The sequence below is a fragment of the Patagioenas fasciata genome, chromosome 18 (genome assembly GCF_037038585.1).
Source record: "Patagioenas fasciata isolate bPatFas1 chromosome 18, bPatFas1.hap1, whole genome shotgun sequence".
In the NCBI taxonomy this organism is placed as follows: Eukaryota; Metazoa; Chordata; class Aves; order Columbiformes; family Columbidae; genus Patagioenas; species Patagioenas fasciata.
The window spans coordinates 2,817,976-2,841,976 of NC_092537.1; the positions used below are offsets into that span (position 1 = coordinate 2,817,976).

Sequence of the window (24,001 nt, forward strand, 5' to 3'; positions counted from 1 at the left end):
AGTAAGAGAGCTTGGTAGGAGGAACTTCAATTATTTGGGTTTCCGCTTTTTTAAACTAAGACAAGAAGCAGCAGCACAGAGAACATGTGCCCAAAGGGGGTGAGAGAAGGATCCTGCTTCTTCAACCCACGTACGACACCAGTTTACCCAACCAAAGCAATTACGGTTTTGTTCCGTAATCTCTTCACTTCCAGCATTTATACTACAGATGCAAAGGTTTTGAATTACAGAGGTGGAAAGAGCTAACAGGGACCGGTCCTTGTGCAGGCAGGAGGGGCGGCCCCCCGCTCTGTAGTGGAAACAGAAAGGGCGGTAGCGTGAGGGGAGGTGTTTGTAACAGGCAAATTTGTTGAGGAAAGACCCCCTCATCACTTAAAGCAAAGTATTCCCCGTGATGGCTTTGTTTGGCTTTTCAGAGGTTTCTGCCAGGGAACAGAGGTGGAGAGAAAGGAAAAGAGAGAAAGGATGGGGAGCGCAGGTTCAAAGACCTAGAGAACCGTCTTCCCTAATGAATATTAACAAGTACTTCACATTCGTAACCAACAAAATGTGGGTTTCCTGTATAAATAACGTGGAGTGACAGAGTGGCCATTTGATTGCACTGCCGAACACCCACTGAACCTCCTGTTCTCCTCACTGCTGCTGCCAGGCTCTGTGCTTTCTCTTCCTCTCCTCCCTCTCTCTTGTTCTTGTATTGTTGTTGGGTCTTATTATAAAGGACAACAAATAAATCAATGTATACCAACAAAAAAACCCACCAAAAACAACCAACCAAACCATGCTGTTTTTCGGCACCAAGAGGACTTCATCACAGGAAGCTGCATGAAAAATATATTAATTCCTCATAAATCAGTATGGATTCTGTCTCTTCTTTGAGGTAGAGAGCGCTTTTATGAATGATATAACAAAACCACCTCTTTTAAAAATTGTATCATGTTGAGATCTTCCTGCATCCGCCCCTCGATGCTTTGCACTTCAGCAGATTACAAATGTCCACTCGAATCCAGCACATAAGTGTCTAAAAGACAGATGGATGTAGGAGCCACACACTTCAGGCAGACAAGCAACACGATATTCACAATGGAAATTAAGGGCAACACTGAAAAGATACATTAATTAAATAATAGTGCATGCCCTATTACCATAATGAGATCGAATATATTGTGGCTTAGATGTTCTCTCGTTTTGCCCTCCCAAAGATGAGATTCTCGTATTCTCTGTGCATCTGTTCCTACCTCCCACTATGGCCTGGACACTAAAACAAGGACTGTCTGACCCCATAGAGCTATAGGGTCATGAAACACTTATTACAAGTATCACAAGTATTTTAGAATCATGATCTCCTCTTGCATTAATTCTTCATTTTTTAATTCTTTCTGCACCGGTAGGATAGAACCATATTCAAGGCATCAACTGATTTACTAAGCCACCATCAGACTTACAACATTTATTTTAAATCTCTGCTTTTAACTGAAATCTAACATTTTGTCACTCTTGCGGAGAAATGACAAAATTCGTAACAAAAAGCTAAAAAAGATTAACCCAAGAACTGCGACTGCCTCGTGCTATTCACTGCCATAAAGACGCACAAACTGGCGATGCCGATCGTGCCCAGGACATGACACCGGAGCTGCCGGTGAGCGATGGCCTAAGGTCGGCTTAACTGCACCCAAACGTGGAGCGGCTTCTGACCAACCTGCTAAAATGAGAGACAACCTAATAAAAGACCTAAAGTGAAATTGTGCTGCCGTTAGCGCTGGTTCAGTTTGTACATCTGAAGAACAATGATCTACAGTAAACAGTCTGCTGATTGCAGGAGATATTTCCAGAAGCCAAACACTTGGAATATAATCAACGTCAGCAAATACCTTTTTAAAGTCCCTAATATAGACAAGACCTTCTACTATCCAGGTTTTGCTTCTACATCACACACTAAGTTTAGGCTTTCAATTTTAGAACAATTTCGACTTGTTCTCAAGAACAAGTATGCCTTTGAAATCCTTTTTATAGTCCCCAAAGGAGGGAAAGGAAATTAGTTAGCTCACTCCCTCTTTGAAAAATGTAGCTGCTACAATAAATATTTGACGCCAAAGTATGAAAATTCATGTAAATTTATGTCCACAATTTCAGAAATATTCTAAAGTAACACCTATATAAAATAGAGCTTTGCACAGCAGGATGATTTTCCTAGAGCTATTTGGGCACGACTGAACTTCTGAGGGCTGGAGAAGCCACCAATAAGTCATACACGTCGTGGCAAAGAACTGAATTAAACTCCCTCGTACAGCTTGCATATTGCATAAGGTAAAATTGCTGAAAAATAGACATAAGTGTTTGTAAATCAGGCGTCTTCATTACCATTGCTATGCTCAAAACCAGCCCCAACCTCTGCACACAACACATGATCTACCCCAAATTACAACTCTGGTAGAATCCAGCGTTTTCTGTCTCCTAAGCCTATAAATAAATGTGTTCCATGAGGATATGGGGATTACCCACCTCTGGAATACACTGCTTCTACAAGTAATCTGATCTAACAGGCTGGAGGATCGAGTATTAATCACGCTGGGCTCTGGCTTAGCATAACTTTGGGCAGAAAAGAAGAATCTTGGCTGCGAGGCGAGGGAGCAAACAAACCAGAACTACTGTGCGGCAGATAAATCATATGGATTTTAAAAGTACGCATTTTTTTGGAGATTTTGCTATAATTTCACACACAAAGTACTCCCAAGATAAAAGGGTTGTAATGAGCCGAGGGCAAGCGGGACAGTGAAATATACATCAGTGCAGAACCATATATTACCACTGAAGTAGCAAATATATATAGGGTAATGTACACGCATAGCGAATGCATTTTACTTTCTATTTCATTGCAGGCTGCAATAATTTAATTGGCATGACTGTGTTTCCTGTTATACTTCACCTTCTAATGAACCACTAATAACTGTATTTCAACTGCAAACTAAGAAGTGCAAGAAATTCTCTACAAGAGACGAGCTGGTCTGCAGCCAAACCGCAGTTTGATTTATCCTCCCTGCTACAACAATATACCCGAGTGCTCTCACTAGGGATATAAAATGATATACCTGATCCGGAAATTTTTGCTTATAAAGGCCTTCCAGAATTGTAATATTTTTAAAGTACAGGCAGCACAAGCCTCACCTCAATCCTCATATCTTCCCCATCCTCCTGCCATGAGTAAATTTGATTTCAAATCGCCAACATATTGGAAACGAAGCTGCTTCCCTGCGATTAAACCCCACTCAGTGCCAAGATGAACATCAGGAGGTCCCGTTCCCCTCCCGCCTGCTCCAGTAAAGCCAACGGGCTCTGCAAATAGAAATATTTATTATCCGAACTAATATAACCTTGAGTCACTGCAATGCCTGCATGTAGCAGGTTCTGGTATAGAATATACAGTGCAAATACCCATCTGCCGGGTTAACAACTCCGTAAACAGCAATGGAACAGCGAGATGATTTCCACCCGCTCTTCTCTTGGAGGTTAAATTCACACCCTTTTCCCATTTGCGAGTTTTAGCTGTATCATAAAGTAAAAAGTTGATGCTGACGATTGAAGAAACTATTCCTCAGATACTCTGCGCGAATGGCATTCATCTCTGTGTTAGGATGGTTCAAAGGAAACATTTATGCATCCTAGATTAATTTATTAAATGAAATTCATGCAGCTTGTTGCTGATGACATGAAAAATTTAGAGCCTCTGTTAACGTGCTCGTTTGGCCGCCATGCAAGAACGGACTGTATTTCAATTATCTTGGGCTATAGACAAAGAGGAGAGGAACAAAGCTTTTTACAAAGACTGAGTATTTATAACTAAACCAGCATACTAAACATGGATGGTGAACGTCTGAATACAACTGGACTGTTTAAAGCACAGCTAAGAAACACCTGGAACATCGGTGTGGCTGAGGAACACCACAAGAAAAGCTAGGATGTAACCGATTTCAAAGCGATTTTGTTAAATACACAGTCAAATCTTTCTGAAGGTGTCCTGTTTCTTTCCTATTTGGCTAAATAGGACAAGAAAACAACTCGAATTATTCCCTCACAAGGGTTACGGAAATCAGAACCCAACAATAAACGTCGCAAGAAAGGATTTCCTGAGATCCAGGCAGATTCTTCAGCTATCACGTAACAGCTTTCCACTTTGCTATGGAAGCATGAAAAGTTATTAGTTTAAAACGGAATTAACACTGTTAAAGATAAATCAAACCAAAAGTCTTATTTATACATTCGGGTTGGCCCCCAAAGTCAGAAGGTACGTCCATAACGCAGCAAGTAACATCATCCCACTATCACCATAACTCATCAACTGTCCTGTAGTGCGTTCTCCCTGCTAGGAAAATGAAATTTCACAGACTTTGGGTCTCTTATTAATTCTGCATTTCATTGTTTTCCACAGTCAGTTCTAGCACTTCAACTATTGATAGCAAAAAACGGCTGCAACAGTGATCATAGTGCGCTATTACTGTATTTTTCTGCCTTAAAGGACAAGCTAATGTCATCCAAACATTAAGATCTCCAGAAGTTCACTGAAAGTGTTCCATACAAGGCAATTTATAAAACTCTGCTTGAAATGAGGGTGAGAACATACTTGATTCTGCTGCTAAATGTCCCTACGTGATGTCCCGTTCCACCATGCACCACAGCTCGAGACACGGGCTCTCACAAAGCGCCCACAAAATCCCAGAATGTCAGGGGTTGAAGGGACCTGGAAAGCTCCTCCAGTGCAATCCCCCCATGGAGCAGGAACACCCAGCTGAGGTTCCACAGGAAGGTGTCCAGGCGGGTTTGAATGTCTGCAGAGAAGGAGACTCCACAACCTCCCTGGGCAGCCTGGGCCAGGCTCTGACACCCTCACCAGGAACAAGTTGCTTCTCAAATTTAAGTGGAACCTCTTGTGTTCCAGTTTGTACCCATTACCCCTTGTCCTATCATTGGTTGTCACCGAGAAGAGCCTGGCTCCATCCTCCTGACACTCACCCTTTAGATATCTGTAACCATGAATGAGGTCACCCCTCAGTCTCCTCTTCTCCAGCTCCAGAGCCCCAGCTCCCTCAGCCTTTCCTCACACGGGAGATGCTCCACTCCCTTCAGCATCTTTGTTGCCCTGCGCTGGACTCTCTGCAGCAGTTCCCTGTCCTTCTGGAACTGAGGGGCCACAACTGGACACAATATTCCAGGTGTGGTCTCCCCAGGGCAGAGCAGAGGGGCAGGAGAACCTCTCTGACCTACTGACCACCCCCTTCTAACCCACCCCAGGTACCATTGGCTTCCTGGCCACAAGGGCCCAGTGCTGGCTCATGATCACCCTGCTGTCCCCAGGACCCCCAAGCAACACGGATATGGGAAAAAAAGCCCATTCACTAAGTTTTCTGTCACATTCGCCTGCCTAAAACCCATTATGCAAAGTTTGGCCACACGTTCTTTCAAACATTCGGAAAACTATTTCGGCGGAAATGCTTCCCAGGTATTTTGGGCTAAACTGAGGATGTCATTAGAAAGCGAGGAGGAAAAGGGAAAAAAAAAAAAAAAAAAGAAGTAGAAAAAAGGGAGAGGGTGCAAAAAACCAAACAACCTTTTTTCCTGTGCTGACGGTGCCACAAAGCCCGACCGTGGATGCCGGCGCCGTTTCAAAGGCAGGAAAAGCCGAGGCCTTCGCTGTGGTGTCCACCGGCTTTGAAGTGCCGGGAGCAGCTGCTCCCAGCAGATAGGAACTGCCGCGCCGACGGAGCGGGGCTCTCTGCAAAATACACTTTCAAATCTAACAGCTGCGAGTAGAACAAAGTTGAGCTAAAGTATGTTTAAAGAGAGGAGGGAAAAAAAAAAAAGCCCCCGGTTTCTCTCTCCGAGTGTTCTCAGTGGATACTTCAAAAGAAAGCGGCGCTGAATCAGATGGAGCTGGATCCAAATACTGCGAGATCCAAAGCCTCTTTGCTTTGTTAATGGATTCGATGAATTTGAAAATACTAATATTAACTGCCAAGGTCCTGTATGCTTTTTTCCCTAATTCTTTTTTAAGAAAAATAATATAAAACATATATCAGTTTATTTATTATTTGATATAATTATCAGATAAATACCAATATCTATCAGTATATCTGATGTGTTGGCAGAGCAACCTTTCAGCCCCACAACCAAGAGTTCTTTTTCAGCCCCGTCATCTCTTTGAAGCCAAAACTCCAGGGAGCCCTGCGAAGCACAGGGAACCAGCACACAGAGCAGAGAGGTCCGACCACAGCTCTCCGGTTCCTACACTTGATGTTTCTCACACTGGAGAATGTGACAACACATCAGTTCGTTTGGTTCTTCGTTACCAACTTGATTAAATTTATGGGTAACTGAATTGTCCGGTGTGGTGTCCAGTGCTACCTCACCAATACACAAAATGTATCTGAAGGTCAATTTTCCTTCCCTTTCTGCATAAATTCCACGTGACAATTTGATTCAGACACTTGAGGCAGAACATCTCAAAGCAATTACTGCATTTCCCAGGTAACTCAAGTCATTGGTTTTTGGTTGGGTGACTATTTCCCCACTGGAAATCTGCTGGAGCCCTGCTTAAACACACCACCAATTCTAATTTACCGCTCCATTTAAAGAGTTTAAATCAGCCTTTTCCTCCCCAAGTAACCACCAAAGAATCATGCAGTAAAACAAGGCAAGGAAAAGCCTGCTTTAAAAAGGGTTTAGAAGTTCTGAAGCATAAATAGGGAGGAACAGAGAGACAGAGAAGCTGGAATTGCGGGAAGGAAACGTTCAGAGCGGAAGAGCGGAGCTCACGCTGTGCGGCCGGAGGAGCTTTGTACTGCAGAAGTGACAACGCAAAACGCACGTTTCCAACCATAACCCAGTACAATCTGCTGGAAGGGTCACACAGTTGTCATGTTTGCAAGTTTTCAAAGAACACTTCAAATGAAGGACGAAGAGAAATACATTTTGAAAAGGACATGAGCAGGATTCCTCCGAAAATTCTTCTGAGACTCAGTCTAGTGCTGAAAACCTTGCTTTGCATTTCACTGATGTTTCACACATCTATCTGTTCTTTCCTACAGTTAAAAGTGCTTTTCCTAAATACAAAAAGTGAAGCAGTAAACATCTGCTCTTAGTAGAAAATGCCTTCAGCGACGGTCGCCACAATATCAACACTGTTAGAGAATATCGCCGTAAAAAGAGTCACCAAAACAAGTTTCACATTCATTCGTTGGTGGGTTTTGTGGTTGTTGTTTGTAGGTTTGTTCTGGTTTGTTGTTGGTTTGGGGTTTTTTGATCCAGTCTCCATAAGCTCTGAATATATAATTATAGGCATGATGATATAAGAAAACAACAAATAAACTATGACACCACTAGGCATTATCATTTCCTTTGAGCGCACAAAACCAGCACATTATTCGGCAGAAGATTGTAACTATGGCTTAGTAGGTCTTGCTACATATACTGAAAATAACAAAAATTACCATTTGTAGGTCAGAACAGGATTGTCATGACATCTAATGAACTGCAGGTTAGTGCTGGTCTCTACAGATCATGTTCCTAAACCTGGGAACAAAATCTTTGAATAAATGCTTACTTTGGACTTTAAAGATGCATTACGAGTGATGAGAACTGTGAAGAAAAGTGAGCGAATCAGATCACTGAAATGACGTGAACATAAGATTCCATTAAAAAATCCACCTTAAGGTGGACGCCCGACTCACTTCAGCGCTTCCCACCGTCCTCCCTTCACTACATCCACCTATGGACAACTCAAACTTCCTCACCTTTACGGCAAGCAATTAGCACAATGGCTTTCAAATAAATACATAATTTGAAGATCCATTGCTACGGTTACATAGTGGTGGGTACATTTGTGATTTGTAGCCTTTATTCCAGAGATCATACTCAATCAGAAGAGAGAGAATTCTTACTGTTCTTTCAGCAAATGAGGTCGACAAAGCCCCCAAACCAAAAATCCCCAGTATCTCTGCAACCTGGACGACTCCTGGATTCTTGAATAGAATTTCCTGGTGGAAATGGAAACTTATATCCCTGCAAAAACACGGATAAGAGAGAACTTCAAGCTCCTGCTTGAAGCACCACCTTGTGCAAGTGTCTGATGGGCTGGGTTAGCTGTGTAGTCTATATCATGTAATAATTTGCCTGCTGCTATTTCTGGGTTTTTCCCTTTACGTTTCACAACGCTACTGAACTCAAGTCTCTCATCTCCACCCAAATGTTTCCTGAATATTTCCCAACCTGAAATCACATTATAATGAAGAAAATCATTACCAGTGGGCCAAAACAAGCATTCATACGAACACTCCCTGTGTTAAAAAGTGATTAAAAAAAGAACAAAACGCTGTTTCTTGACAAGAACAAAAACAGATAACACATTCATGTGGCCATTACAAAAATAGGTGTTGCCACCTGTAAGCCTGGGAAAAAATGTGCAAGAGCCAGAGGTACAAAGGATTGCAAAGATGAAACAACAACATTTTCTACATAGGCTCTTCCCCCATCGCAAACTCTGCACACCTATAAATTTTGGCTTTTGTATAAAGAAGAGGGAGGCAAAGCAAGAAGAGGATTAAGATGTGGGAAGCGACCTAGAACTGCATGAAAAGCCGCCCCAAAACAAACCCGCTGACCTGTTGCTCGTATCTTTGCTTCAGCTCTTCCAATTGCCAGGAGAATTCTTTGGATTGCTTTTCCCGCAGCGATTTTGATCTGCTTAGATCTGCTTCAACCTTTTCCATCTACATGGGAAAAGAAAGGGAATATTTAATTTTTATTTTTTAAAAAGGCATAGCTTGAAACGTCCTGACGCTTCTATAGTTGTTTGCAAACCATCAAAGACTCAAATACAACTTGCTGAGAATGATAATAATACTATTTGTGTGTAGTGAAAATTAATATTCACTGAACACCAGGTATTTATCTACTTATGGCTATAGTGACCACCTACACCGTGCCACTTCTTGATTATAAAGCACGGGCTCGTTTTTCACCTCACAGTGGCGAACACCCCATCAAAATTAAGCGAATATTTAGTTCTATTTAAGTCTCAAATACATTCCACTTATAAACATATTGCCTGTGGAAATCCAAGTGAAATCACGTGTGAGTCAGTGCACAAACGCCACATTCAAAGTAAGCTCACATTAAATCAGCAAAATAACTTAAAAGAGAATGATTTGGCTGGAAGTGAAGTTCTCTGAAGATAGTCATCGCCGATGGATAATGAGTCCCACAGATTCCAGCACACGGCAGCAAGGAAGCGATTTCATAACCCAATTAGCAAAGGCTTTTGTATCAAAAGCACAACTGTTAGTTGTACATCAGGCACGTTCCCAAGGGAAAAAAATTGGAATTATATATATATGATTATATATACACTATATATATGCTGCCCTATGCTGCAGTGCATACTCAACAATTACTTCCAGATCGAGGTCCCAACACAAGCAGCAAATAAACCCTCTCCCTGCAAAAGCAAGGAAAGAGGAGTGGGAAAAGTGGTTTATTGGGAAACGCTGCAGCAAGAGATGGAGATGTAAGAGTAGGAAATTGTTGGCCAGATAGAGAGTGGAAAAGTAGAAGGAAGGAACAAGTTATTCTTCCAGTAGCTCTTGAACCTCACCGCTATGATCTGCTGTTAAGAAAAGGGACTTCGTGAACATTCTAGGAATGATATCTTCTGCTTCCCAACTTAGTCAAGCTGCATGGTCATAGCCAGATTTTACTCAGCCCAATAAAACAGAAAAACAAAAGAGCTTGTTACTTTATTACAGGTATTTTAATTTTTTTCTTTTTTTTAGAGAATGAAAACATTCTGTAAAGCGAAAGAATAAAAATATATGAAAAGATGCTTTAACTCTACTGACCTTAGCGCTTTACCCTTTAGGTCACATTCATACATTTCTTACAAGTGCAATGAGGGCTCTTGATCATTAGTTGCCAAACCCGAGAAGCACTAGAGCCAAAGCACCGCTAGAGCCAAAGCACCGCTAGAGCCAAAGCACCGCTAGAGCCAAAGCACCACGACACCGTCTACGGATGGTTTCTCTTTTTCCTAGTTACTACTGGAAAAACTGCAGATCTTACAGTTACAAATGTACCACTCGCCCTTCAACGGGCATCAGGTGACGGAATAATCACGACCTTGACAAAGTGGGAAGCAGATGGCAAAAAAATATCCCAGAGCCAAACTAGTGATAAAAATTGTAGGACCACGTGAGCAAGACGAGGAAATCCTCCCTTTTCTCCCCTTCTTCTTGTTCTTTATTGCTTGTTCCTTATTTCACTCATCACACTGCACTTGTACCATCCCAGGGACAACGGTTCAACTGTTGTTTGTCCCACAGGCAATTCCATGGGGAATTTATATGCCATAAGGAATTTCAGACTAAAATATTGTGACATAAATTCCTGCTACTAATTTTCAGGGATGGCAAAATGCATTTTTCCGTCCTCTGCCCATGGCCACCAGCAGCCACAACGGCTCTGCCCCTGCTTAGGCTCCTGCTGATTACAAAACCTCATTAACGGAAGACAGAGTGGTTGAGAAAAGAGTAGGAAGAGACACACATTTAAGGAGAAGATTACAACCGTTGTTCCACGGGGGTGTATAAACTAACACTTTCTACTCTCACTCCTGAAAAATCCCTAATCAGTCTCATAACCGCAGATACCTTTATAACAATGACAATTCCGGCTTTGTTAGAAAGATGAAACAGCCGCCACCGTCCCTTTCTGACTTGCCGGCAAAGACACTACATTGTGAAAGATTTTGATGTCGCACTCTCGAGTGAAGGATGTTTCTGGCATTATAAGATCAGAATCCGCTATCCTACTGAGACAGACTGTCGGAAAGGCTGGCATTGTGACCTCCTCACCTGCTGTTTCATTTCAGCGTAGACTTTTTCTGAGTTCAGCTCCACCTGCCGCTTAAACTCCTCCAGGGCAGCATCTGCCTGCTGGGCCTGCAGCCTCTGTACCTCTGTCACCCGCGCCAGCTGCTCCTCCTTCTCCCTAGAAAGTCACAGAAAATGTTCAGAGTTCAAGTATCAAATAAAAGAACAAGTGTGCTGGTGTAAAAGAGAGGCCTTTAACCCTATCAGTCTAAAATAGTATTCGCATTTCCATTTCCTGGCCCAGCTCCTGCCCAACTTCCCTCCGCGATACTTTGAAGAAGGGAATAGAAGGAGGCGGGAGTTATTTTCGCTTGCTCTCGTTGAATTTCGCACGCCTAAACACGGCGTTCACAGCTCTATTTTCAAAGTCTGCATTGACCTGAATCGGTTACTCCCGGCTGCATAACCCGTTTTTTAGTTTCACCTTTAAAAGTATATTGCCCCCCCAATATTGAAATGAATTCCTGTTAGCACAATCATCCTTTCCCATCAAAACAAACACAACAATTATCCCAGTGCCATCTTTGCTCAGACAAGATGCAGGATTATTCGCTGCTTGACACATATCAAAATGCAAAGCAGAGTAATGCGTGACATATGGTACCTTCTTAATCTATTAGAAACCCATAATGCTGTAATATCTATTCAGCCTTTAAAGCAATGACAGATGTTAAATCTTTATGCAAAGATATTTCATATTAACAGCCTATACTATTTGACATATTAAAGTCGGTACATATACAGAAAATGGCTTGTGTTTCTTAAGACATCATACTATATCAAAAGTAATGCATGTCTAGCATTATGAGTACATAGATGCATATATATATATATATATACACACACACACATAAAAAACAGGCACATCTGCCCTATTGATACATCACAGACCAAAAACCTGATAATCCCGAAACATTTAGGAAATGTTGACATGATCCTTCACGTGGAAGACAATCAAACAGTGTTGTTAATGACCTATTACACGTTTCCATTATCACAGATCAGCAGAGTTGCCCAACTTGGTGCGAAAGCTTAGGGGACCACGACGGGGGGATCGATGGACAAAGGTGGCTCCGTCGGCCGTTTGTAAGAGCAGACACATTCCAGCAGACCTGAGGCTGACGTTTCGTTTTACAGAGGAAGGACCTCAGGAGAAATTTTCCATTTTGATGGAAATTATTTGCATATAAAACAAAGAACCTGACACGTAAGAGATGGCCGGCACAGAATCAGCTACTACAGTACGGAACCAGCTCCTACAGTACGGAACCAGCTCCTACGGCACGGAACCAGCTCCTACGGCACGGAACCAGCTCCTACGGCACGGAACCAGCTAAAACTGAGATGAACTGCCCAACAAGTCAGATGCGCATTGGTTTGAGCCACAAAGGCGTTTGGTTCAACAATACCCCTGAAGCCCAGTAGTAGGGAGCTGCTGAATAGAGCAATGTTTAAGTTAATAGCTATTTGATACTGAACGTTGTCCCCCTCTCCCACAACTAAATCTACCAGCATTTCACAAGAAAGAATATTTGAGAGGTTGAACTGTCTTTTGAGCCCTGAACACCTGCAGGAGAGGACGGGATCCCCCATGTCACCTTGGAAGAAACATCGAGGGGAAAACCTCGACTCCTGCTCCCAAGGATCCTTAATTCAGCTCCAGGCACCCTCCCCACAAAATACATCTAATTCTGGGAAGCCACACTGGAAACACAATCAGCTCATTCAAACGTATCCCCAGTGATAAGTGCCAAGAGAGGATGGAACAACGTTTTCGGCCCTGTCAGATGGAAATGCAAAAAATCTGAAGGCAAAAGGACAAGACGTCAGTCCCTGTGCTGTGAGTCAGCCTCCAAATTTATGCATCTTCTTCCCAAATAATCTATTTTTATTTGGAAATGTTGCGATGAAAACTTCAAGCAATCTGGTTCTATGCACCTTCCTTTCTTTAAAGGACTTAATCCCATGAATAGATGCAACATCTCATTATAACCAGGAAAAAAACTTCATTTTTTCAGGATGCAGGAGCCCGCTCTCCCCACATTTTGTGCCGTTAAGATTTGTACAGAAGCTTAGAAAACACGTACAACAATGGACCCCGGTTCACAAACACAAGAAAGGCTTTCCTTTTTATTTTCCCAAGACACTGAGCAATGTGCCTTGCATGAAACACTAAAATATTCACTTTGAAGATTATTTTTTTTCAGTTGGACGAGTTGTGGGGCCGAATACAATACAATTACATCACTTAAATCCCCTAAAGCTGAGCTGGCTTGAATATAAAAATAGGGTGAACTTACTCCTTGGCCCCAATTTAAAAAGCAGCAAATTCCTCTTGTTTCAGTGTATAAAGGTAACAGAATCAGCAATCTCAGACAGCACAAACTATCTCAGTGAAAGTTGACTATGAAGCCCAGAATTGCAGTTTTAGAAAGCAGCGCACCAAAGTGTCCTGATAAATGGAAATTATAAACATCTTACACACTTCCTCTTCACGCTTCATCATAAGTATTTTCCTTGCTTCGTAAAATGTCTTCCGAGGGGTAACAACTAAACACAGAAAGACATCACAGCATTGCAAGGCAAGTTAATGAAACACAAGGTGATTTCCGTGGGAGACTCAATAAACTGAAGATGTCCCACAGACGGGGTATGAACCAACAATGTCACCCCATGGGGTTCTCGTTATCCCTGGTGTGAAAACAAGGGCTGAGGAAGGGCAAACACGAACAGGAGATGCACCTGACTCTGTTGCAGCCTCCTCGAGAAATTAAACCATTTTAGACCGCACGTGAGCATCCACGGGTACAAAACGTGTCCCTCCCCGAGCTGCAGGTCGACAGCGAGTCTCGCATCCCTTTAGCAAATGTGGGCGTAGTTTGGAGAGGTTTTCAATGACAAGAAAAATAACTGGACTGCGAAAATCCCGCTGTTTTCCTATAGAAATTATACCAGGCTTTACTTTGTGACTATGCAAATTCTTTGCCAGGTTTTTAAGTACTGCTGGCACTGAGCTTAGCGGAGCACTAGAGCGGAGAAAGGGATTTCTATGGTAAGGATGCTTGCTGCCACTAAGTTTCTGAACCTTAGGCTGGACTCCACAAGAGGCTTCATCTGTTGCCCGCCACAGGTTGGTATGGCTCTGGGTTCATGCCTGTAGATGAAAATGAACGTTGCTCTGTAAGGCACAGGGGAGCCGAGCCATGGCTGAGCCGGCGGTCCCGCTGGAGATGCTGAGATCTGCTGGGGACGCCGGGCTCATCACCCCGGTCACCCACCTTACACATACGCACTGACCTCGCGTACATAGATTGCTGCATTTTGCCTGTTCCTGCCTCTCCTCCCCAAATATTAATATTTCTGAGGGAAAACTACTTCACGACCCACCAAAAAGCAAACTATTCGCTTGCTGGGAGGCAGCTGAACCCCGCACGCGTGTTTCTGAACAGCTTTCCTTTTCACTTGTTGACAAACAAAATTTAAAAGTGACTCTTTTACTAATCTGTGTTAAAACAAAATCAGTTATCACCAATTATATAGTCCATTTAGATATTAAAAATACCTATATGAACACGTTCCCAAAGGAGAATACACCTCACTAGACAACATAATACACAGTGTGCTGAGTAGCTAAAAACATAACTGTCATTAAAACAAGTACGATCTGCTGACGCAAAAACCAAAATCAGGAAATTTCCCTTAGTATCTTCTGTGTATGAGCTACAGATGCACGAGTACCCATCCAGAATAAGGACAGATATATACGATGTTGTATATGGAAATAAGTGACCCCACGATCCTGCTCCTGACTCTCACGCCGAGGTGACCCCGCACGAATGCAGCGGTTCATCCATTTACAGCAAAAGCGAGATCCACGACACCGCTTTTTAGCTGGGTGCGATAACCATTAAAAAACCACTCCACACAACAGCCCCTTACATTTAGTTTCTAGGACACAGGGTATTTCAACTACATTAAAAATGTATTAAGGTCTAAAGTACCATGAATTTGTAGAAAGAATGAGTTGCTGGGTTTGTTTATTGTTACAGAATAAAGCTTCGGTAGTAATCCCAACTCTCTGCAATACACACAAAATGATGTTACTGTCTCTGCTCCGCTGTTTTGAACCGATGTGAAGTAAGGGCTTGCTGTGTACAGCACACATGGGGTCCCAACGCGCCCACCTCGGCTGCGGTTGGGGGGTCCCGGTGCAAGGCAGCGACTCCCAGCAAACGAGGAACAACGGGGCCTCTCCTACAACATATGGAATATGTGCAGAACACTTCTTTTTGGTGCGGAGAGGAAGAAAGACAGTGTGAAGTCATTCAAGCGGAATGATAACTAAACCAAAGCCAGATCAAAGGAACGGAGAAGAAAGACTGAAATGTGAAGCTGAAATATTTATTGCCTTCAAAACATCATCCCTATCCCGTCCCTGGGCACTTTAATATTTCGAAGTTGTTAGAAAGCATTCTAACTTGTTTCATGATTTCAAAGACACAAAGCCAAAAATATAAAGTAGAGAACAATTCTATCTTTCATTCCCTGATTTTTCAGTATAAGATGAGCTTGTCTTCATGAGAAAAAGAACAAATCCACTTATAAATTGTTTACAGTTTGCATAATTTGAGATGTTAACAGCAAAAAGCTGGTCTGCATTCCTTCAAGAAAGCTATAACAATGAACGATATTTACAGTAATTGTACTGTATTATTTTAAACTACATACTTATGTTTTAAATAAATCATGAGATAACATTAACAAACTAAACCACTACTTAGAGCTGTTAATGAATTTAGAGTAAATAATATCCCACATGTGTAGCATCACACTTCTGTGAAACAAGAATAATGCATTGCATTCAAAATTAATGGCTCACAAACTAACTAGACACTGGTTAAACACATTAATAATAATTATAACTATTTCTCATTATAATAATGACAGGGAACTGTTGTGCTAGGTGCTGTGCAAACAGAATAAAAACAGCAACTGCAAAATGATGAATGAGATGCGAGTTGAACCGCTGGAAAGGAAAATGTTATAATTTCACTTGACATGGCAGAAACCGCCTACAAGATTTAGATACAGCACATACATGGAGAGACGCGGTTATCAAGAGAGGAGGATTAGAACAGAGATTAATAGTCCTGGTTTTTACAGGTGGAGACGACAGCTCAACCTCAACGCGGAGAACATGGAGGGGAGAAGGAGAGACCGGGGCAGACAATGGCTCAGATAAAAGGAGACAAGGCTGTAATTAAAAGCTGGACCAGCAAGTTGGCAGCACAGTCAACAGATTCATGAGATACCCGGAGTAGAGGTGCGAAGAAGGAAGAGACAGGGATCAGAGAGCGGGGCTGCGGCACAGAAAGCTGGAGGGCGGGTAAAATAAACCATCTGAAGGACAAAGCATGGGAGAGACGGCGGAGCAGAGGGGAGCCAGGCCAGGGGAATCACTTCACACCAACAACGACCGGCCCGAGACGTGAGAGGAGCGCAAGAGCCAACGCTGGGTGGCAAATCAAAGACAACCAAGATGAAACAACAGTATTAAGACTCTCTCCATCTTTTCCAATACAGAATTCTACATGAAACATCAAACTAATTGCCTTAGCTTGAAGCACGCCAGGTTTATTATTTCAAAGAGGTGCTGATAAAAAAACCCTGGGTCAAAAAGCCCTTAATACAATAAATACTTTCCCACCAATCCTGCTTCTCTTCCACCTCGGACAACCACGGCTACACCAGCAAACACCAGTTTTGAGTACGTAAAGAATCCAAAACCAAACCATATCACTCGTCTATATAATGAGGTACAAGGCTACAGTATTTGTTCTGTCATTCTATATATTTAAGGTAACTATTTTTATGGCTAAGTGTTAGAGCATGATGCACCAACGCTCTTCATCACGCAAGGCAACGCTCCTCATTTCATACAGTTCTATCTCATCTTATTCGTTGCTATTATTAAAAAGATGTCATGTGATATCTCTATAACCATCTTCAGGGACATAATGTTCCCATTGACAAGGATTTAAAATCAACTGTTACTTTCTTTCGTACAACTGAAGCTCCCCTTTAAATCCATATTTCATTATCGCCAGTAGGCCTCCAGAGAAACTGGTGAAAGAAAATGAAAGGCTGTAAATAGTTAATAGAACACTTTATTTCTTTCCTTTAAGTGAGACTATTAACTAAAGCTACCGCATTTTTCTGTCCGCTGTTCATACTTTACATGGTGCCTCCTAGAGCGAGGGTTATGTCAGCATGTTCGCCAGGGCTGCAGGAATGTTTACAATATGCTGGAAACTTTGACTGCTTTTGCTCTAAAAGGTTTCAGATGCTCAGCCCGAGCACCAAGTGGAGAACAGCTGGCTGCTTTTCCACTCATTTTAGAGACCGAAAAAACCCCACCACCAAAAACCACACAGCTCCGTTTGAAAAAAGGAAAATTATAGCCAAACTCTTCAGCCACTTAACGTGACCACCGGGTTTAAATCAGTTTGCTTTTTTGTGTATTGCAACTGTTGTAACAAGACAACACCAAACGTTTTAATAAAAGAGAATGATGAACACAATGAGCACGAGTATAAACTCCTAACAATGTTCTTTATTGCAACATTTGGAATTAAAGACAATGGCTCCTCATATTTCTTTAATTATTTCCGGCTTTAAATAGTAATAGTTTTTCCATTCCTACAAGAATTCCTCCACACACAAATACTTCATTTTCAAGGAAAAATGGAATTAACTATAGGAAAAGAGCTACACTTAGGCAATTATCCTAAAAATATTAACAACAACAAGTAATTACTCACAATCTGGATTCAACTTAGAGGAGCAAGAAAGGAACAAAAAATCAACTTGTGGTTGATGCTATCACTCCATTTATTTATCTACCGCTGTATTGATGATTATCATGTGGTTGTGTTCTCCTGCATGCAATGATATCTACGACATCGACCACCACGGGCAGTCCATCCAACACAATCCATCCTACAGTATCCTGAAGAAGCAGCTGTTTCAAAAGAAAGTTCTGAAAGGGTTTGATATAATTAAATTCTCAAAAACCACCGCAAGTCACAGGGGTTTAAAAATAATTTCTGTATGTGTTGAAAGTCCAAATGTAACTTCTTTAAAATGTTGGGATCCAACCTAATAGTAAACTCAAAATTATGCAACTGTAACCTGCAAACTAAAAAGAAACTATATTCACTGCTATTTACTGCATATCCTTCTGCCATCTACCTTTTGAGTAAGTCTGATGTAAAACCTGTTCTCCTAAGGCTCTACAAGCATTAGTACAGAGTTTAAAACCTCAGGACAAGCTCTGTGTCTCTTCTGACCATGTCAGGTAGGGAACAAATGACTCAGAAGGAGGACTCGGGTAACTCTAGACCGGTCAGCCTCACCTCCATCCCTGGGAACCTGATGGAACGGCTTCTCCTTGGTGCCATCTCAAGGCGTATCAGGGCAACAAAGATGCTGAAGGGAGTGGAGCATCTCCCGTGTGAGGAAAGGCTGAGGGAGCTGGGGCTCTGGAGCTGGAGAAGAGGAGACTGAGGGGTGACCTCATTCATGGTTACAGATATCTAAAGGGTGAGTGTCAGGAGGATGGAGCCAGGTTCTTCTCGGTGACAACCAATGATAGGACAAGGGGTAATGGGTTCAAACTGGAACACAAGAGGTTCCACTGAAATTTGAGAAGAAACTTCTTCATGATGAGGGTGGCAGAGCCTGGCCCAGGCTGCCCAGGGAGGTTGTGGAGTCTCCTTCTCTGCAGACATTCAAACCCGCCTGGACCCCTTCCTGTGGAACCTCAGCTGGGTGTTCCTGCTCCATGGGGGGATTGCACTGGATGAGCTTTCCAGGTCCCTTCAACCCCTGACATTCTGGGATTCTGTGACTGGCAAAGCACATGAGGAGATGACAAGCAGAAGCCCTTTGACTAAAGAATTCACTAAGGTTTCAAGAAGAGTAACTGGTACCAAAAAAAAAAAAGTTATTTCCTTCCCAAAACAGCATTTTGCCCACTTGTTTTAGTAAATGCAAATGCATTTTTACCAGATACTTTGAGACAAAGCCTGTAGTAGTAATAACTGTACTACACACAGAAGCAGAAATTTGAAAGATATATTGGTATCAATTAACTATACTTGACCAAGACTCTGGATAGGAGTCTGGCATCAGCCTACGGAGGAATGAAGAACTGACACAACCATCATATTGGGAATACTGAAGAGCCTTTTTAATTCTACAGCGAGGGAATTCCATGGCACCATCCACAAAGAGAAATCAACTGATTCCCTGATTCTCACGCCAAGGATTCCCAGAGAAAATACGTGCACATATGCTCTATAGGACGAAACGTAAATTACTTTTATTTCTGTATTTTACCGAACATCTGCATGCACCACTATGCCTTTGCTTGAAAAGGCTTTGAAAACGTTGGTCTGCCATCTAACCCCAGTCACAAAACACTGTGACAACCGTACGTGCGCACTTCAGAAATGGCTGTAAGGATCCCAATGCGCTCGTAGAGCGGAGCCGCTCTGCTGCTTCCTGGCGAGCTCAGCCCCTCTTTCTTCCCAGAGAGTTGGAAACAAGTTCAGAGGAGGGGGAGCAAAGCGCTGGAGAAAGGAGGTGTTGCTGGTTTCTTATGTAAATAAACAATTTTATTAAGTGACTTTCAATAAACCAGCTGCTAAGCATTTGCTCTGTATCATCAACCACTTGCAAAGTGCTGAGATTTGGCTCTGGGGGCAGATTTTAAAAAACAAGGCAAAGATTGAGAGGGAGAACGTCCCTAAGCATTAAACTGCAGCCAGTGCACGCTCCTGGACGCTTCAACCTGCGGTCACAACACCTGCACCTGCGCGGGTAACACCTCGTTTCTCCCAATGCGACTTGGGAAAAAACGTTTCCTTCAATCACATTACAGAATAGAAGATTAAGAACTCAGGAAAGGCTTATTTCAGTTAAGTATTGTTTTGTATATGAGACACGCAAACCAAAAAGCATTAAACCAAATCCCATCATTACTTCCGGTACGTGAGAACCATCATAACCATCATCCCAAAAATCCAGCAGCAGCCAGATGTTCTGCACCTCCAGCAGGTGACAGATGGTAACAGCCTCAGCTCTCATTTATGTCCATAATTTAGTCCGAAAACTCCATCTCAGGATGGACAAACACCTCAAAAAACACAAAAAAGAATGCTTTAATAAATAGGCATCCAAATTTCACAGAGCAAGGGAACAGATTATGCTGAGAGCTATTCCGGATAACAGTGTTGTATAAAGTCAGCGAGACCTTTTCCTTCTCTTCCATGTAATTTCTTCAGCAACAAATGGATACAGACTTTTTTCTTAATTTTTTTCTGTTGTATTGAGCTCAATCTGTAGTGTGACAAATTCTAATGTAACTACACCTCTTTATTTCCCATTCCTCCACATAAAATAAGAGAGATAAGAACCGCAGAGATTTAGCCTTATTTGCAACCCCCTCTCATGACATATTTTATGTGACCAAACTAAAGGGATTAGAGGAACAACCTTTCCCCTCTAGTAATTACACAGAGGCTTTTAAAGAATACTTTGTTATTATACAAATGCAGATTAAATGACATTCTAGAAAAATCCTTCCTATAGTCCCTTTTGCTATTTGGCAGTGCCTATGACATGTGTTGCTAAACTAAATACAAAACTTATATCTAAAAGTCACCACCAATAGTCACGAGTATTAGAGCAATTCTTTTGCAAAAGATTTGGTTTTGACGGATATTTCTACCATAAACTTCAGAAGAAGAATAAAAACCTTCCACAAACTACGCAGTATTAAAATTCTGGTGATGCTATTTATTTGAAGTGAAAGACACTTTTAGAAATGGGGATTTTACCCTTCCACGCAATGTCTCAAACCACTTTTATTACGCAGCTACGTGGAGATGGTGCGAACTGCAATAGCACTGTTTGCTGTCACACTGCTGCAATAATATTAGTAATGATGATGATAATAATAATAATAATAAGTCAGTAAAACGCCTGCTGCTTCCCTTTCTGCGTGTTGGCAGCTGACTAGCAACTACTCAAGATATAATCCTGTGGCCATTTCCGAATCAGAGCGCATTCAGATCAAAGGGGTTTATGAGAAACTGCTGATGCGCCTCCTGTGTTCCGAGCCGCAATTCCACAAGGCATCGCGTCTATTGAAGATGGTGAACTAGATTCTCACCCCTCTCAAGGAACAGAAGGTTGTTTTCTAAAGGTTTGCTGTGCCTGCCTTAGCTTGTAATTCATTTGACTCCGCAAAGTCAAAGAAATACGGCAAAATAAAGCGTTTTCACACAAGATGTTACGTTTTGGGAATTCATATGAATGGCAAAAGACTAATTTTTGCAGCGATGAAAAATAAGGCCATGAGGAAGTCACCCATTTGTGACACAGAAGTATTACTGCTTGGTTTGTATTACTTACATACATATTGTATATAATCATATATATGTAAAAACGGTGATTTTTGTCCAGAAGCGTTGGTGCTGTGGGACTGGCCTGTGTCCCCATCATCTTCAACCCTGCAAGATGTACCACTAAACCGGGTTCTTCAAAGTCCAGCCTATCAAACCCTTCCTCTAACCCAAACCCACAACCTAAGCTTAATTACAGCGAGGGAATATGTGAAATAAATGAGGAGCTCCTCAGCACAGCACTGTTCACCATAAACCAAGTCCCAAACCCGCAGTACATTCACCCATTGCCCAAACTGGAGCATCTCCAATCTGTTCTGCACCAAGATATGGGGAATAAACTCTGAGTTGACAGTCCACTGGCTGCTCAGACTTATTTTATTAACATAAGTGCAGACTGATGTTATTTGAAAGCTGTGGAAGATAATTAATGCAACTACACTATCAATGAATCAGATGTTAAAATACTAAAAGATTCCGTTTAGTTGATAAGAATACAATCTCCCTAAAATTATAAATAACAGTCAGTGTAAAGAATGTAAAGATTAAAAGCTAGAGGTTTTTATTAATGTCTGTAGTGATTTAAGATAGTCTCTATGCCAAATACCTAAGATATTATGGAAATAAAGCAATACAGACTTCAGCTCTGTGACTTTTATTGAATATGAGTACATTCGCAACGCCCCATCAGCCTATAGAAGATACACTACAACATTTAACCGAGTAGTTTCAGCAAATAACTCCTGGTTTGCTTCAGTACAATCTGTTTTCCGTAGAAATTATGTCCCTAACTTTGAATTTAAACTGGATAAACACATGGAAATAATATTTTACATAATCAAAAATGGGAGCAGCGTAACAAGAGTCGATCTTGTCGCATGTGGATCTGCTGGATGGGAACCGCTCCCTGTGCAGAAAACACCAAACTTGTTGCACCCTGGTTAGTTTTTTAATGTACAGGGTGAGCAATAAAACCCGTTCTGAATTAGTTATTGAGAGGTACCTTCTGCTTGCTGTAGAGCTTTTCTCCAAGCCTCACCTACACCTGAAAAATAAGGTTTGGTTCTTGCTTTACGTTTTTAATCTGTAGGGCTGACTAGACCCCTAAAGATTTACAACGGGAAGATAACCCAGACAAACTATAGGCAGGCAGTTAGATAAGCCAAAGCACAAGTTTATTTAAGAAATCTGACTAAATAAATAGGGATGGTGCAACAATTATCCCCTGTTCACTTACTTCAAAGTCTCTTCCAGTTTGCGAACTTTCTTTTGAGCATCCCCTCTTTCTTTATCAAGATCATTCCGGATGCCTTGAATCTACCATTGGAAGGAAAAAAGACCATATTTTAGCTATAAGAAAGTCTCATTAAAAACAAATGTTATTTTAAATTATGAAAACTATTTCTTTTGCAGTGACATAGGTAACCATCTATATGTTTCTAAAATTACCTAAAATGTAAGAATAAGGCTTAATAGATTTGAAGCATGAGAACAGAGCCAACAGAGCTATTTTTCTTCTCAAAAGGAATATTATTCTCTAGAAGAAAGAAATAGTAATTACATAAAAAGCAACTAAATTTTCTTTAGATAAATCCAGGAAAGCGTCTGGAAATCTGCCTAAAATAATGACATGGATTCTCTATGGTGTATTCTCCACTTAGCAGTTTGTGAATACTACAAATGAACTACTTGTTATCAATTCTTGCAGCACTAAAAATACAGAAAGACAGGAAATAACATTCCTTTAGGATAATACATACTCAAATATTAACTAGCTGAGGGTATTCATAGGAAAGTAAAACTTTGAGGAAAAGTGGTTTGGTACTGATGAATTCCTGAGCCAGTGAAATCAAACCAGTGTTTGAATCATTATAGAAAACTCTTTGTTTTTCCATTTTGCATCGAGGTACTAGAAACCCCATTTGGAAATGGGGGGGTTGTGGCACTTGCGAACCCAGAACACAGACACCTCCAAAATGGGGTCACGCTGTGGCAACATCACCTACTAACCATGGTTTTCCTTATCAGATGGTAAGCACGGAAAATCCTTTATCCACCTACAATAATTTCCAATATTACATACTCTTAAGTCACTATAATAAAGAAAAACATCTTTTAATAAGTGTATAGCCAGAAGCATAAGAGTACAATCCAATTAAAAGCCAAATTTAGAGATTCTCTATGTAAGCAGGTCCATGTAGGTGTTTTTTCCATGGAAGTCTGAACACCTGGCTGCTTTGAAAGAGCCTCCAAACCAAAGGGCTCCTACCAAAGGTATTGCCCAACCCAGTAAAATGATATCTATTGAACAGCTGGTTCGGGAATGGCTCTCAGGAATAATCTGTCACTGTTCCTACGCTTAGTTGAATGTTTGGAAAACAAGCGGTCGATTATTTATAAAAAGCAGGTGTTTCCTTTGCTTGTAAAACCATTTAGCCCAACCGGTTCCTGATTCAGCAGATAAGCACATTTAATCAAACAGTGACATTTAGGGTTACTACCTATTCTTTGTTTGATGTTTAAATATCCTAGCAGGCAATAGCCACTGTAGGCTAATAGAGATTATTAGATAATGGGTAGGTTCTTAAGTGAACAGATTGCACCAGAGACTTCATGATT

The 24,001-nt window shown here is 41.6% G+C and overlaps 1 protein-coding gene across 5 annotated transcripts in view; it reads right to left on the reverse strand.

Moving 5' to 3' along the window:
* Positions 1–24,001, reverse strand: part of CEP112 (centrosomal protein 112) — a 179,882-nt gene that overhangs the window by 115,958 nt on the left and 39,923 nt on the right. For all 5 annotated transcript variants that reach the window (XM_071816767.1, XM_071816770.1, XM_071816768.1 and 2 more), the window contains 3 exons: positions 22,620–22,699; positions 10,896–11,031; positions 8,649–8,756 (listed from right to left, as the gene is read on the reverse strand). In XM_071816767.1, the coding sequence (XP_071672868.1) occupies positions 8,649–8,756; positions 10,896–11,031; positions 22,620–22,699 (324 nt within the window). The remainder of the gene's footprint in view (positions 1–8,648; positions 8,757–10,895; positions 11,032–22,619; positions 22,700–24,001) is intronic.